The following is a 16,453-nucleotide window of genomic DNA, read 5'->3' on the forward strand; positions in this document are numbered from 1 at the left end:
AGCGTAGTAGTTCAGAATGTAGCTTTCAGATAAATACACACATTTAAGAGGAGTTGTGGATCTCCTCAGGATGTCATTTAAGAGGAGTTGTGGATCTCCTCAGGATGTCATTTAACAGCAGTCATAGAACCGTCGCGTGCAGCAGCAGGTCAGAGCCGGAACATTTCACCAGTGAATCAGGTAACACTTTCCTCATTAATATGAGCATTCCCCTGCCATCCTATGTTTCTGAAATTCAGAAACAGTTTACTCTAATCGGAAATCTGGTGATAGTGATGATCGGTCATGTGACTGGTCATGTGATGTGTTTTTACTTCACTGAGAATCATGGGAATTGGAGTTTGTTTTGAGGGTTGTAGATGATTTAGTTCTTGGATGATCTCTGTGGAAATATGGATGAATTACGTGATGAACAGAACTTGTGGTTAAAGGACTAGAGAAAAGTATTACTGTAAAATTGTTTTTAGCACCTTTAACATCTGACTCCCCCCCCCATCACTCTCTCTTCCACATCCGCCCCACATTCTCACTGTGAACAAAGTGATTATTTCATTCTGAATTGCATTTTAAGTTGTGAATCAGCACCTAATGCAGGATTGACTAAAGATCAGATGGATCTGTATCACAACCACAAACTGCTGGTGGAGGGAAATTTAGAGCTCAATTTGAATTCTCCTCCACTGCACAGTTTTACACAACACACATCCAGCTAAACATTTCACCCAGGATTAACAGCATAGCGCTAACAATACAAATACAGTAAAGACACCAGTCTCCAAAGCCTGTTTATTTACAATGATTTAAATTCAGGAATAAAATGAATAGAGATAAAGATCTGTTTAAACATGTTTTTAAATTCATCCTGTGGCTATTTGTTTCTGGACGCCCTGAACTGAAAGTTGTGGGGAAGTGTACTATGTAGTTATTTGAACTTTCACATTATTTTTATTTAATAAGTCATTATTTCAAACACAGTAGGTCGTTATTTTCACTTAAAATATTTCAATGACTATATTGGAATTAAAAGATTAATATCCGAGATATTCTTTTGAGTTTTCACATTTTGATGTAATTGATAAGGCGAGTCAAAATAATAATACAACACTGTTACGCTACCGCCGGCAGAGGGCGCTGCGGTGTCGAAGCGCAAAGACTGCTGTTGAGCGCGCGCACGAGACTCTTGTATATGGACACGCGCGGTTCGTTTGTTTTGATTCTGTGTGCAAGCATTGTATAACCCTTATCACGAGGTAGTAAGAATATACATAGGTGTAGTAGTCTGAAGTAGTCTTAGAGGTTATCAGTAATATGAATTTGGACCAGAATCAGAAGATGCTAAATTGTTAAGAGCCTGAGAACTGAAGGTCAATAAAAAGAAAACCACATCAGAATGACAATTTGCATAAGATGTATTAAACACACATGGGCTGGTACATACATATACAAAACAGTTATGGAAAAAAATAAACTAAAATAAAGTGCGCACGTAAATAAATCCCCTTGAGCTCAGTTCGTCCTCAGCTTCACTTGCCTTTGTTGACAAGAGTTCAGTCACCAACGTTGGGCTCTTTAGTTCGTGTTAGTGTTTGTCCTACCACCATGAAGATGATCCTGGCAATCCGTCTAAAGTCAGTCACACAAACACGGTTGGCTCGCCACCCAGACTGGGAATCTATGAATCTCTTGGAGAACGCTTGGAACGTGGGGATCTGTATCACTCCGTGGAAAGGATCCCTGCACGATGTTTCCAACTCTTTACCAAAACCAGACCTATAAATAAGGCCAGATCATTTCTCTCAATTACCATTCAGTGAATAAATGGACTGCTACAGGCTACTATAAAGTGAGATAATACTTCAGTACACCTATAATGCAATGTCAAAATCTCTCGTTGTACAACAGCTCTTATGTTTCTTCTGAAGTATCAAGACTATATGAATTTCTCTCCACGAATTAGAATAAATGCTAGCGAACTCAGAGGCCTAGCGCCAGGTAAACAACTCACTTTAGCAGAATTCACTGCCTTCAGCTCCGTGACAAGAGGATTCAAGCACAGCTCTCTTTTACTCTCCATATTACAACAAGGTATAGGCAGTATATGCAATAATGAGTACAGAACTTTAATTCACTCCATGTCGTTTTTCGTCTTACCAAATGGATAACGCAGCCTCCTATGCTCAGACGCAAGCGCCAAAAAGAACGTGCCGACATTAACCTAGAGGTGTAACTGTAACAGCGCCTAGCTGGCAACTGATTGGTCAGTTCACTGCCTCATAGAGTTCACCCATTTGCTCACTTATAAATCCATCAAAGATAAGAAGAGAATCAAAGTTAACCTGTTTGTGACTTGGTTAGACAGCTAAATAGTGTTTCTCATTATTAAGCCTGGGCTACAATTGGTTGATTTACTCCAGGTGTCGGTGATCTAGTTTAATTCTGTTGGTTATTTAAACCCCTTGTGCTGCTGCTCACTTCGCGCAGTATTAGATCTATATGTTTGAATGTAGTAGCGAATGCGTGCAGCATGCTAGCGGTCTTATTTCCATGTCCTGTTTTGGTGTAATGCCTAGACTCTAGTCCATGTGTAATCTAGCTAGTCTAGTTCAGTATAGACCGCGTTCCCTGTGTTTTATTTGCTTGGTTTATTAATAAAGACATTGCTCCTGCGCTTACTTCCTGTTAACCGTCTTGTGTCGTTACACACTTCAAAATAAATTCCACAATGAAGTGTTCAGAGCTTCAGTAAAAACAGACTTTCACAAAGAACATGAATCTTTTCATCAGCAATATTTCATTAATGAATTGGAATAAAACAATAACAGCTCTAACTGATCTGATTCACTCTTACAGAGCACTGAAGTGGGAGGATCTTTACAGGAGATTTATTACAAGCAACTCTTATAAATGGCAGTAATTTATCAGTAAATGTGTGTGTGAAAGTGTGTATGTGTGTGTTAGTGAGAGGGTCAGAGAACGACAGCTTTCCTCTGTTCCAGTCCAGCTGCACTCTGATCCTCTGGAGCTTCTGTGTTACTGAGAGGAGAGTGTCTGGCTGTGGTGTAGACCATGTTCTATATTTACCATCAAAATACCACACACACCAGATTCCACTTCTGGAGAATATATATCCCTTCCTCTGAGCAGATTCTGTCATCACACCCACATACCACAGTGTACAGTCTCCTACTTCAACGTCCCAGCAGTGTGTCCCTGAGTTAAAGACCTCAGAGCCCAGGATACACCAACAATCATCAAATCTCTCTGGATTATCAGGAAGCTTCTGTTTCTCATCACTGAGTCTCACACTGGTCAGATCATCAGATACAATGAGGTTAGGATGAGCAGTGTTGGGGTCCAGAGTTACAGGTGCTGAAAACACACACACACACACACACACACACACACACACAATGGAGCTAAACTAACTTAAACACTATGTTAGCATGGAAGTAGCTAACATTAGCCTAATCCAAGGAAATGATAACTGTAATTACAATATTAATGAATAAACATATATAACCGGGTGTATTTAAATTAGAAATGTAAATCTAAAACTTCTGTAAACCGCTGCAACGATCCATTTTTACACTCGTGCTTCAACCACTTAACAGTCTGACGCATCAGAAGCCTTTCAAAATAAAAGTTCCCTTACATTACATCAGTTCAAAAGGTGACCAAATATGTGTGGAGTAATAATAATAATAATAATAATAATAATAATAATAATAATAATAATAACAATTCCAAAACATTACACAAATGAAACATCACAATAAAAAACACTTTAGTGTTATTAACTAAGGCACAGAAACAGAAAGAAAGAAAGAAAGGAAGATTCTTACTGTATTGGACAGCGTCCTGCATCTTCTCCCAGACTCTGAACTTCAGGTTGTCCAGATGTTTTGCCACATGGATCAGTGGTCCTGAAAGCTCCTCTGGATGCTGCAGTGTGCACTGAGCTCTGCAAAAACATTCAGGAGTCAGTGCTGCTGTGGGTTTGGAGTCAGAAACACAGAGAACGAGAGAGACAGAAAGCACATCACTCACCTTCTCACTGTGGCCTTGTAGTTCTGTAAAACAACAAAGCAAATATCAGTGGATCTGACTGACATTTTTACACCACTGAAATGTGACGTTTCTGATGATGGAAAGAAGTTTTACTTTCTCACAGTATAAATGCTGACTAAATGATCCTCACTTGTAAGAACGAGACGTCTTCAGCTCTCATCTCCTCTTCTACGCCTCTGATTGTGTCTGAAAGAGATGATATGTCTCTGCTCAGCTTCTCAATCTTCTCCTTCATCATCTGACTCTTCTGCTCCTCTTCCTCTCTCAGTGCAGCTATCCTGGCTGCCTCTTCATCTCGTAGAATCTGGTGAAGCTTCTCAAACTCCTCCTTAATCTGCCGCTCTGTGTGTTGGGCCTGAATCTGCAGTGAAGAGGAAATCAAATGAAATAGAACTGATTCTGCAGTGATGCAAAATATCATTCTAATATCAAAGCCATCTTATTGATTCGAACCTTTATATGTTCTGCAGTCTGACTCCAGTTCAGTTTACAGTCTTTAAAGATCTTCAGTTTCTCCTGTAGGGGCTTCAGAGCAGTTTTCAGCTCCTCCTGAAACAAATCAACACACTGCATGGAGACTCTGTGTTTAGTAATAGCTGTATTCTCTCTTACAAGCACTCATTAGAGCTTTTCAAATGCACCAAGTACAGAAGAAACAATGAAAAGTGTAGACTTATAGGATGTGGGTTTATTGGTATACACTGCTTTAGTCTAACATGGAAGATCTGCTCCTGTTTATACAGGAGACACTTCAGATGCTGAAAATCTGAAGATGATGGAATAGCAGCCTCACATTTGTTATTATTTACTAAATTTATCACAAGATAATTATAATTTATTATTTAATTATTACACTGTGTTTATATTGAACCTGTAGATATTGATATGTAGAATAATCTCTTTTTTACATGTACCTTTTACAAGAACATTTTATTTACCTTACAGTCTGTTAATGCCTCATCAGTGGGAGAGAATTTATGGTTGGTGTGTATTTTTGAAGTCTTACACACCACACACACCGGCTGTTGATCATCCAGACAGAAGAGTTTGAGTTTCTCACTGTGCAGACTGCAGACTGTTTCAGACGCTGATGAAGATCTCTGACTTCTCTCCTGTAAGAAAGTCTCACACAAGTTCTTTAAGGCTAGATTTATGGGAGGATGATCCATAGACGACTTCCTCCTACAAACAGGACATTCTCTGGATCCTTTGGTCTCCCAGAACTTCTGCAAACACACTTTACACACACTGTCACTGCAGCGCAGGAGAACAGGATCCGTGAAGATTTCACAGCACACAGGACAAGAGAAATCCTCCTCTGAAAATTTAGAAGCCATTTTATTTTGCTGCTGTTGTTGTTCTCTCCAGTCCGAATGTTCAGATTCACTTTCACTTTGATCAAAAGTAATCACACCCTGATTTCAGGTTTGTATAAAGTTAATATACGACTTTGCAGGTCCAGTTAGTAATCACTTCCTTTCACAGAGCTGAAAATGAGACTCAGAATTCTCTATAAACCGAGAATAAAACTAAACTCAGCAGAGCAGAACACTGCAAAAGGACTGCAGTCATCTCGGACTCTGTACTTCCTTAATGGGAGGAGTTTTAGAGAGACAGGTATGACCTGTTCCACTCATCACTGACAGCAGAAACAGCAGATCAAGATCACTTCTGTTTAAATACTGAATACGAGTTCATTAACAGCACTTGTCTTCTGGACTGAGAATAAAAAGTTTGGAGGGGGAGAGACGTCTGCAGCTGGAGGGGGAGTGGGGTCTGCAGCTGGAGGGGGAGTGGGGTCTGCAACCACTGCACAGTTATGAGGTGCCCTGTATACGCCAGTTAATTACTACTATCATAAATATTGGCACCCAAGCCCCTGTCCTAGCCAGTTCCATGTGTGATTAATTAGAGCTGTTATGTAGGCTTGGGAGGTAAAGCTAGACTTGATTCCTTTGACTTCCATGATCTCTTGGATCTTTCTTTTCTGATTACGACAGCCAACTAAATGACACCTTTCAACAGTTCGATGCTGACCCGACAGCCCGAAATTACTCTTTCCTCATCAGTATGTCCACACGGGTCTGTCTGATTCTGCCGTTCTGCGCATGTACGACAGAGTGGAAACATAAGCTTACCACCAGTCCTATAGTGAAGGACGGGGTGAAGCAGTTTTTGTGGTGGCAGCACTGTAGCTTTGACAAATCCATAATAATTTTCAAGACGCTCAAAATCCTTGAAAATTATTTGGGGATGTCCTATGGGGTAACATTTTTTGGCCTGGCAAAGGGACTACAATCTTGTAAAAAATATATATATATTTTTTTCACTAATGTCGGCTTTGTCAGACAATTTGAATGCGTTACTATGACCACCAAACAGAGCATTGCGCGGTTTCAGTCTTTCAAGATGTGTGTAAGTGGACATAAAAGCCATTACAGAGACATCGGTCTGTTTAGCATTTTTCCAATCACACTCCCACATTACCTCAACATCCAGACCATACGCTTTTTCTAATATTTTGACTTTGTCATCAAATTGTCTCCTGAGCAAGCCGTAGGGCACTTTTGATAACGGATGTAAATGGTTAGGATTATAACAACAATAATGCCCGGGAAACATACAACCACTGAATTCGAAAGCTTTTTTGACACCATCCTCTTCATAATAAATATCGAGATTGTCACATCTCGTGATGTAAGGAAGATGGGACGGATGCAAATGCAGTTGGAACAGTTTTATTAAATGAGAGAACACAGGCAGGTAAATCCAAACAGTAATCCAAAACGTAATCCACAAACGTAATCCAGTAACATACAAAGTTCAGACGATCGGCAAATAGGCATAAACGAGGCAAGGCAGGAATCAAAGTCGCGGTCACGGGATAGAGGGTCGATATACCAAACATGAAACATAAACAAAAGCGAGGGACTGGTAGCAGAGAAACCAGCGTTGACTAAATCTAATGTTTAACCTAACTAACTTTAACAAAGAACCTAACAAGGACATAAACTAGGACTATGATTAACTATGGTAACGAATCGAGTCTAAACATGAAACATGACAAGGGCTATGACTATGGTTAACTATAGAAAGGACTCTAAACTAATCTACTGTAATATATCTTATCTATTCTATTATTCCGCGCCGTGTGCTGGGAGGCGCGTGGTATATATACAAACATAATCAGTGTTGTAATGGCTGACGGCTGAGGGCGATTCAGACACACGTGAAACAATAGCCAATGACAGAACGGGGAGGAGACACAACAGAAACATAAACAAATGTACGTGTTGAAATGTCATGATTGTCAACAAGGGAAAAGGAGGTGCTCACCTGCTCGTGCACGCGCGCTCACATGCTCCACAGCGCGCTGCTTAAAGGGGAACTCGTGACAAACACCCCCAAACCCCCCCCACCAAAGGCACTTCTCCCGGAGTACCATGAAACATCCATCTCCATTGGCGGCCCTGGCCCCATGGGCAGAATGTCCCAAGCAGAGCCAGGAGACTGCACGGCGTTCTTAGCGAAACAAAAAAGCAGAGTGACGTACATGGCAGAGCAGGAAAGCAGAGCGATGTCCTCGGCGGAGCAGGGAAGCAGAGTGACGTTCACTGCAGAGCAGGAAAGCAGAGCGTCGTTCACGGCAGAGCAGGAAAGCAAAGCTACGTCCTCGGCGGAACAGGACAGCAGAGAGACGTCCTCGGCTGAAGAGGAAAGCAGAGCGACGTACTCCGCAGAGCCTGCAGGCTGAACTTGGCTGGTCATGTCAGCAGACTGGGACGTGAGCAGAGCTTGGTTGTCCGTGTCAACAGACACTTGGTTGTGCATGTCAGCAGACATGGACGTGAGCAGAGCTTGGTTGTCTGTTTCAGCAAACTCAAGCATGTGCAGAACTTGGTTGTCCCCGTTTGCTGACTCGGGTGTGAACATAACTTGGCTGTCCTTGTCGGCGGACTCGGGCGTGAGCAGAACTTGGCTGTCTTTGTCGGCGGACTCGGGCGTGAGCAGAACTTGGCTGTCAATGTCGGCGGACTCGGGTTTGAGCAGAACGTGATCGGCCGTGTCAGTGGACTCGGGCTTGAGGTGAACGTGGTCGGCCGTGTCAGTGGACTCGGGACTGAGGTGAACGTGGTCGGCCGTGTCAGTGGACTTGGACATGAGCAGGGCTTGGTCAGTCATGTTGGCTGACTTGGACGTGAGCAGGGCTTGGTTGGTTGTGTTAGTAGACTTGGACATGAGCAAGGCTTGGTCGGTCATGTCGGCTAACTTGGATGTGAGCAGGGCTTGGCTGTACGTGTTAGTAGACTCGGGCTTGAGCAGAACGTGGTCGGCTGTGTTGGTAGACTCGGGCTTGAGCAGAACATGGTTGGCCATGTCAGTAGACTTGGGCTTGAGCAGGGCTTGGTTGTCCGGGTTAACAGACACTTGGGACAGTAACTGGGCTTTACAGTGGATCTGTGGAGCTGAGACCCCCTCCTGAACCTTAGGCTGGAGCTCTGGGGCTGGGGCCTCCCTGTTGACTGGCTGGAGCTCGGCGGGTGAGCCCACCTCGTGGGTCTCAGGTTCGAGCTCTGAGGTCGCCAGGTTAACCTCCGGCTGGGGCTCTGATGCTGGGGCCTCCCTGTTGACCTCTAGCTGGAGCTCGGCAGGTGAGCCCACCTCGTGGGTCTCAGGTTTGAGCTCTGAGGTCGCCAGGTTAACCTCAGGCTGGAGCTCTGGAGCTGAGACCTCCCCGTAGGTCTCGTGCTGGAGCTCTGAAGCTGCCATGTGGACCTCTGGCTGGAGCTCGGCGAGTGAGACCTCCTCGTGGGTCTCAGGTTCGAGCTCTGAGGTCGCCAGGTTCACCTCCGGCTGGGGCTCGGATGCTGAGACTTCCGACGGGAGCTCCGAGGTCACCCTGTTGACCCCGGGCTGGATCTCTGCACGGGCTCTCTGGTGGAGTTTCTTATGCTCCCAAAAGCTGCTCTTGAAGCATTCATGAGAGCAGTAGAATGCTTCCTGGAGACCCAGTTTTTTGCAGGTAGGGCATTGTAGCTTGGTCTCCCTCCTGTAGCCCTCAGACATGCATGTCGGTGCCACCTCCACCACACTGGCTGGAACCTGAAGCGGATCGGTGGAGGCTGACCTGTCAATCCCCTCATAATAGAGGTTAAATGGCAGGTCAGGCTGGGGCTGTCCATTGACTCTCCACCCCAGTAATTCCAGACCATGAAGCTGCCCTGGCTGCGTGAACTCCTCCATAAAAAGTTCTGCAAATTGAGTGACATCCTGGAGGGCAGAGGACCCAGTGCTCACCAGCTGCTCCGCCCAGTCACGGGCCGGACCGCAAAACCTGGACCTGTTTAATAATTCCAACAACGTATCAGTGGTAGACTCAGATCTATTCAGATCCTCCACTGTCCGAATTAAATACTGTAATGTTTCTGTGTTACCGCGTTGTTCAAAGAAACACAAACCGTCGTTGTCGCATTTTCTAGATTTAATTACTGCTCCCTGATTACAAACTGATTCCCCACAACGCTTTGACATTTTTAAACCAGTTTTGAAAATTTAAACAAAACATTTTGAAACAACTATGGTTATAAAAAAACTAGTAAAAATAACACAAACAGTAAACAGTATCGAATCAACAATTAATACAAGCAAACACACAGATGTATGAAAACGTATTGTACAACTCACCTGAGGTTTTTTTTTTTTTTTTTTTTTTAAGTATGTGTACAACCTGCTTGAACAAATCCATCATCAGGTTTTGGTTATGACCAACGTGGCCATTCTCTCCAGCATGGAGTCTCTGTGTAGCTATAATATGTTTATGCGAGATGGTGTGTCGTTGTAAAGTATCCATCACAGATTGATTATAAACACTATGCTTCTTCTCAATGCCGTCCTGACGCTCCTTGATGACAGCAAAACGCTTTTCAAGGTCCGCAATATGCCCCTTGATTGTCTTGAAACGGTTTGTATTAGCTCAAATAAGGCTCTGTTGTCTTTAACAACCGGCGACTCACGACTGTAAACTTCTTGGTCTGAAGGTAGAGTCTCAGAGTCGTTGTCTTCCGCAGTCAGACATTCACTGGCACGTGTTTCTCCATGAGCCTGGGAAAGTGCACAAGCGTCCCACGATTCAAACAACTCGTGATCCCAGCTCAAAACGGACTCTATATCGAACTATTCAGAGGGAGCTCGTTCATTCACAGCTGACTCTGAAAAAGTAAACATGAGTTAGGAAACCAGTACGAATTAGGAAGATACAACTCTCTTTTTTTAAAGACATACTACATACCGTCTGCCGGCCCAGGGGAACAACTTGACCACTTAAGTTCCGGTGTTGTAGGTGTCACTAAGTCTGTGTCTCTCAAACAATCATCAGTCGGAGCATGTACCTGAGCGATCGTAACTGTTTTATGTTTATTCCTTCTAGGCTTTGTCGATATACTCCGGTCGCTAGCACCCACCACACAATTTTAGAATTCTGGAGCGTCGATCTTGTTTGCAAGATTTGACAATCCTTGAGCAGTAAACAAACACACATTCAAAAACATAAGAAACAACATAAGACCGCATTTAAAAAAATAACCGTCAATAACTAAGCATTACAACACTTACTGAGGACGGGGTTATCCGACCTGACTCGCGGAGCCTCTCCGCCTGAGTTCGATCCTTTATGTAAAATAAAAGCATAATTATTCTACACATACACAACACATCATACACAGGCACAAATACTTCTAAATAATAACACATGTATGTACCGCTTGCCTTGTGCAGAAATTTTATTTCCTCAACGATGTCCAGAATAGACACAACGTCAGCATCACCTGCAGTGCTAGAGACCTGTTTAACCATTACAACAGTCCCATGATTCGTTTATTAATAAATAAACATTCTTAATAATAATAATAATAATAATAAAACAACACTTACTGGTACGATAGACAGACATCTCCTATTCCTCAAAATAAAAAGCCAAAGTTTCCTAAAGCCATTAACACCCCAGACACTGACTCATTAACATAAACAAAGTGATAGGATTACACCCCACGCCTGGTCATAAATTAAGTGTAGATACAGAACTGTCGGTCAGGAAAACACAAAGAGTCATAAATTAGGCTCACATACAGAACAGTCCGATAGAGTCATAAATTTACGCGATCTACAGAAACTGTCTGCCGGTGAAACACGTGTGGATGGGGAGTGTACTGAGAGAGAGAGCTGAATTGTTTTTTAACCTCATTCCTGCTTTATCCAACGATCGGAAGACATCTCGCGAAAAACTTGTCTTCTAGTTTAAACAACACGTGTGATTCTTTTAGTCAAAACTTTAACATTTTAACTCCTAAGGGTTATATTTAGAAGGTATTTAATACGCTCGATTCTTTTAAACAGCTTTTTTAATCAAAGTCAACCCATTCTCCGGCCAAAATTTAATGAGATAACAAGAGCCGGTGTGAGGTAGGGTGGGATTTTCTTGATGTTGTACAGGATGAACCTACAGGACCCTGCAGTTGTTGAGATGTAGTCTGTAAATTTCCACGCAGTAGGTCGTTATTTTTACTTAAAATATTTCAATGAATATCTTGGAATTTCAAGATATATTAATATCTGAGATATTATCTTATAATTTTGAGTTTTCACATTATTTTGATGTAACTGATAAGGTGAGTCGAAATAATAATAGAACACTTTGTTACGCTACCGCCGGCAGAGGGCGCTGCGGCATCGAAGTGCAAAGACTGCTGCTGAGCGCGCGTGCACGAGACTCTTGTATATGGACACGCGCGGTTCGTTTGTTTTGATTCTCACTGTGTGCGAGCGTTGGTTGATTTACTCCAGGTGTCGGTGATCTAGTTTAATTCTGTTGGTTATTTAAACCCCTTGTGTTGATGTGCACTTCGCGCAGTATTAGATCTATATGTTTGAATGTAGTAGCGAATGCGTGTAGCATGCTAGCGGTCTTATTTCCATGTCCTGTTTTCGTGTAATGCCTAGACTCTAGTCCATGTTTAATCTAGCTAGTCTAGTTCAGTATAGACCGCGTTCCCTGTGTTTTGTTTGCTTGGTTTATTAATAAAGACATTGCTCCTGCGCTTACTTCCTGTTAACCGTCTTGTGTCGTTACACACTTCAAAATAAATTCCACAATGAAGTGTTCAGTGCTTCAGTAAAAACAGACTTTCACAAAGAACATGAATCTTTTCATCAGCAATATTTCATTAATGAATTGGAATAAAACAATATCAGCTCTAACTGATCTGATTCACTCTTACAGAGCACTGAAGTGGGAGGATCTTTACAGGAGATTTATTACAAGCAACAGTTATAAATGGCAGTAATTTATCAGTAAATGTGTGTGTGAAAGTGTGTATGTGTGTGTTAGTGAGAGGGTCAGAGAACGACAGCTTTCCTGTGTTCCAGTCCAACTGCACTCTGATCCTCTGGAGCTTCTGTGTTACTGAGAGGAGAGTGAGTGACTGTGGTGTAGAACATGTTCCATATTTAACATCATAATACCACACACACCAGATTCCACTTCTGGAGAATATATCTCCCTTCCTCTGCGCAGATTCTGTCATCACACCCACTAACCACCTTGTACAGTCTCCTACTTCAACATCCCAGCAGTATGTCCCTGAGTTAAAGACCTCAGAGCCCAGGATACAGCCATGATCATCAAATCTCTCTGGATTATCAGGAAGCTTCTGTTTCTCATCACTGACTCTCACACTGGTCAGATCATCAGATACAATGAGTTTAGGATGAGCAGTGTTGGGGTCCAGAGTAACAGGTGCTGAAAACACACACACACACACACAATGGAGCTAAGTTAATGTAAACATTACTTTAGCATGGAAGTAGATAACATTAGCCTAAACCAAAGAAATAACTGTAATTACAATATTAATGAATAAACATATATAACCGGGTGTATTTAAATTACAAATGTAAACAATCTTTATAAGAATTGTAAATCTAAAACTTTTGTAAGCCGCTGCAACGATCCATTTTTACACTCGTGCTTCAACCACTGAACAGTCTGACGCATCTGAAGCCTTTCAAAATAAAAGTTCCCTGACATTACATCAGTTCAAAAGGTGACCAAATATGTGTGTAATAATAATAATAATAATAATAATAATAATAATAATAATAATAACAACAACAACAACAACAATTCCAAAACATTACACAAATGAAACATCACTATAAAAACAACTTTAGTGTTATTAACAAAGGCACAGAAACAGAAAGAAAGAAAGAGATTCTTACTGTATTGGACAGTGTCCTGCATCTTCTCCCAGACTCTGAACTTCAGGTTGTCCAGATGTTTTGCCACATGGATCAGTGGTCCTGAAAGCTCCTCTGGATGCTGCAGTGTGCACTGAGCTCTGCAAAAACATTCAGGAGTCAGTGCTGCTGTGGGTTTGGAGTCAGAAACACAGAGAACGAGAGAGACAGGAAGCACATCACTCACCTTTTCACTGTGGCCTTGTAGTTCTGTAAAACAACAAAGCAAATATCAGTGGATCTGACTGACATTTTTACACCACTGAAATGTGACGTTTCTGATGATGGAAAGAAGTTTTACTTTCTCACAGTATAAATACTGACTAAATGATCCTCACTTGTAAGAACGAGACGTCTTCAGCTCTCATCTCCTCTTCTACGCCTCTGATTGTGTCTGAAAGAGATGATATGTCTCTGCTCAGCTTCTCAATCTTCTCCTTCATCATCTGACTCTTCTGCTCCTCTTCCTCTCTCAGTGCAGCTATCCTGGCTGCCTCTTCATCTCGTAGAATCTGGTGAAGCTTCTCAAACTCCTCCTTAATCTGCCACTCTGTGTGTTGGGCCTGAATCTGCAGTGAAGAGGAAATCAAATGAAATAGAACTGATTATGCAGTGATGCAAAATATCATTCTAATATCAAAGCCATCTTATTGATTCTAACCTTTATATGTTCTGCAGTCTGACTCCAGTTCAGTTTACAGTCTTTAAAGATCTTCAGTTTCTCCTGTAGGGGCTTCAGAGCAGTTTTCAGCTCCTCCTGAAACAAATCAACACACTGCATGGAGACTCTGTGTTTAGTAATAGCTGTATTCTCTCTTACAAGCACTCATTAGAGCTTTTCAAATGCACCAAGTACAGAAGAAACAATGAAAAGTGTAGACTTATAGGATGTGGGTTTATTGGTGTACACTGCTTTAGTCTAACATGGAAGATCTGCTCCTGTTTATACAGGAGACACTTCAGATGCTGAAAATCTGAAGATGATGGAATAGCAGACTCACATTTGTTATTATGTTACTAAATTTATCACAAGGCAATTATCATTTATTATTTAATTATTACACTCTGTTTATATTGAACCTGTAGATATTGATATGTAGAATAAACTCTTTTTTACATGTACCTTTTACAGGAACATTTTATTTACCTTACAGTCTGTTAATGCCTCATCAATGGGGCAGAATTTATGGTTGGTGTGTATTTTTGAAGTCTGACACACCACACACACCGGCTGTTGATCATCCAGACAGAAGAGTTTGAGTTTCTCACTGTGCAGACTGCAGACTGTTTCAGACGCTGATGAAGATCTCTGACTTCTCTCCTGTAAGAAAGTCTCACACAGGTTCTTTAAGGCCAGATTTGTGGGAGGATATTCCATAGATGACTTCCTCCTACAAACAGGACATTCTCTGGATCCTTTGGTCTCCCAGAACTTCTGCAAACACACTTTACACACACTGTGACTGCAGAGCAGAACAACAGGATCCGTGAAGATTTCACAGCACACAGGACAAGAGAAATCCTCCTCTGAAAACTTAGAAGCCATTTTATTTTGCTGCTGTTGTTGTTCTCTCCAGTCCGAATGTTCAGATTCACATTCACTTTGATCAAAAGTAATCACACCCTGATTTCAGGTTTGTTTAAAGTTAATATACGACTTTGCAGGTCCAGTTAGTAATCACTTCCTTTCACAGAGCTGAAAATGAGACTCAGAATTCTCCATAAACCGAGAATAAAACTAAACTCACCAGAGCAGAACACTGCAAAAGGACTGCAGTCGTCTCAGACTCTGTACTTCCTTAATGGGAGGAGTTTTAGAGAGACAGGTATGACCTGTTCCACTCATCACTGACAGCAGAAACAGCACATAAAGATCACTTCTGTTTAAATTCTGACTACAAATTCATTAACAGCACTTGTCTTCTGGACTGAGAATAAAAAGTTTGGAGGGGGAGAGAGGTCTGCAGCTGGAGGGGGAGAGAGGTCTGCAGCTGGAGGAGGAATGGGGTATGCAGCTGGAGGGGGAGAGGGGTCTGCAGCTGGAGGGGGAATGGGGTCTGCAGCTGGAGGGTGAGAGAGGTCTGCAGCTGGACGGGGAGAGGGGTCTGCAGCTGAAGGGGGAGTGGGGTCTGCAGCTGGAGGGGCAGTGGCGTCTGCAACCACTGCACTGTTGCGAGGTGCCCTGTATATGCCAGTTAATTACTACTCTCTTAAATATTGGCACCCAAGCCCCTGTCCTAGCCAGCTCCATGTGTGATTAATTACAGCTGTTATGTAGGCTCGGGAGGTAAAGCTAGACTTGATTCCTTTGACTTCCATGATCTCTTGGCTCTTTCTTTTCTGATTAAGACAGCCAACTAAATGACTGTATTTAAGTACTTGTAGCTTCTGCTTGTTAGGGTTTTTGCAGCAAAACCAGAAGAAGTGAGGTAGTTTCAGAAAGCACTGTGTGTGTGATGAGATGTCAGTGTTCTGATTTATCATTACATCTCTCTTAGGCTGCATTCATGTAATCTTGAAAAGGAAAGCCATGCAATTCTGTCCAGAGTTCTCAGTTCTAAATCCTCCAGTCTGAGGGAACTGTATCTGAGGGGCAATAACCTGCCAGAGTCAGTAGTGAAGCTGCTCTCTGAGGGACTGCAGAATCCACACTGTACCCTGGAGATACTGCGGTAAGTTCTCTCTCTTTCTCTCTCTCTCTCTCTCTGTCTCTCTTGCTGTCTCTCTCTCTGTTTATCTCTCTCTGTCTGCCTCTATCTCTGTCTTTGTCTCTCACTCTGTCTGTCTCTCTTTTGATCTCTCTCTCTGTGTCTGTCTCACCCAGCCCTGGGGTAAAAGTAAGCGTATGGTGTAAACATGAACTCGATCCCTGAATGATTAGCCCTAGTGATGCCCCTGAATCCAACTGTGTACCGTTTATTGTATAGTCCAAAAACATGTAATAAGCAAAATGCAACAGCAATTGGGCAGGGGCAGATGCAGTGGGGCAGATGCAGTGGGGCAGATGCAGTGGGGCAGAGCAGTGGGGCAGATGCAGTGACAGGGGCGGCAGTGCAGCAAGGTACTCACATGAAAAACATGAAGACTAAGCAAT

At 42.5% G+C, this 16,453-nt stretch overlaps 2 protein-coding genes across 7 annotated transcripts; both read right to left on the bottom strand.

The window, feature by feature from the left end:
* Positions 1 to 1,391: 1,391 nt before the first annotated feature.
* Positions 1,392 to 12,020, bottom strand: LOC124628225 (E3 ubiquitin-protein ligase TRIM35). 6 transcript variants are annotated; one of them, XR_008396512.1, is made up of 8 exons: positions 7,405 to 7,656; positions 5,007 to 5,386; positions 4,522 to 4,617; positions 4,199 to 4,429; positions 4,048 to 4,070; positions 3,843 to 3,961; positions 2,152 to 3,369; positions 1,392 to 1,770 (listed from the first exon to the last, which is right to left on the bottom strand). XR_008396512.1 is itself a non-coding variant. In XM_053680650.1 (7 exons), the coding sequence occupies exons 1-7, from the start codon at positions 7,511 to 7,513 to the stop codon at positions 2,825 to 2,827; spliced, it is 1,503 nt and encodes a 500-aa protein (XP_053536625.1). In that variant the 5' UTR covers positions 7,514 to 7,656; the 3' UTR covers positions 1,392 to 2,824. The 6 variants fall into 6 exon arrangements, 4 of the variants coding, with proteins under 4 accessions (XP_053536625.1, XP_053536626.1, XP_053536624.1 ...); XR_008396513.1 differs by having other exon boundaries at positions 2,006 to 3,369; XM_053680650.1 differs by having other exon boundaries at positions 1,392 to 3,369.
* Positions 12,021 to 12,218: 198 nt separating this feature from the next.
* LOC108266892 (E3 ubiquitin-protein ligase TRIM35) lies at positions 12,219 to 15,218 on the bottom strand. The gene is made up of 6 exons (XM_017470717.3): positions 14,507 to 15,218; positions 14,021 to 14,116; positions 13,698 to 13,928; positions 13,547 to 13,569; positions 13,342 to 13,460; positions 12,219 to 12,862 (listed from the first exon to the last, which is right to left on the bottom strand). Exons 1-6 carry the CDS (start codon positions 14,903 to 14,905, stop codon positions 12,318 to 12,320), a joined length of 1,413 nt encoding a protein of 470 aa, XP_017326206.1. The 5' UTR covers positions 14,906 to 15,218; the 3' UTR covers positions 12,219 to 12,317.
* Between the last annotated feature and the right edge of the window lie 1,235 nt (positions 15,219 to 16,453).

Source organism: Ictalurus punctatus, chromosome 6 (genome assembly GCF_001660625.3).
Source record: "Ictalurus punctatus breed USDA103 chromosome 6, Coco_2.0, whole genome shotgun sequence".
Classification (NCBI taxonomy): domain Eukaryota; kingdom Metazoa; phylum Chordata; class Actinopteri; order Siluriformes; family Ictaluridae; genus Ictalurus; species Ictalurus punctatus.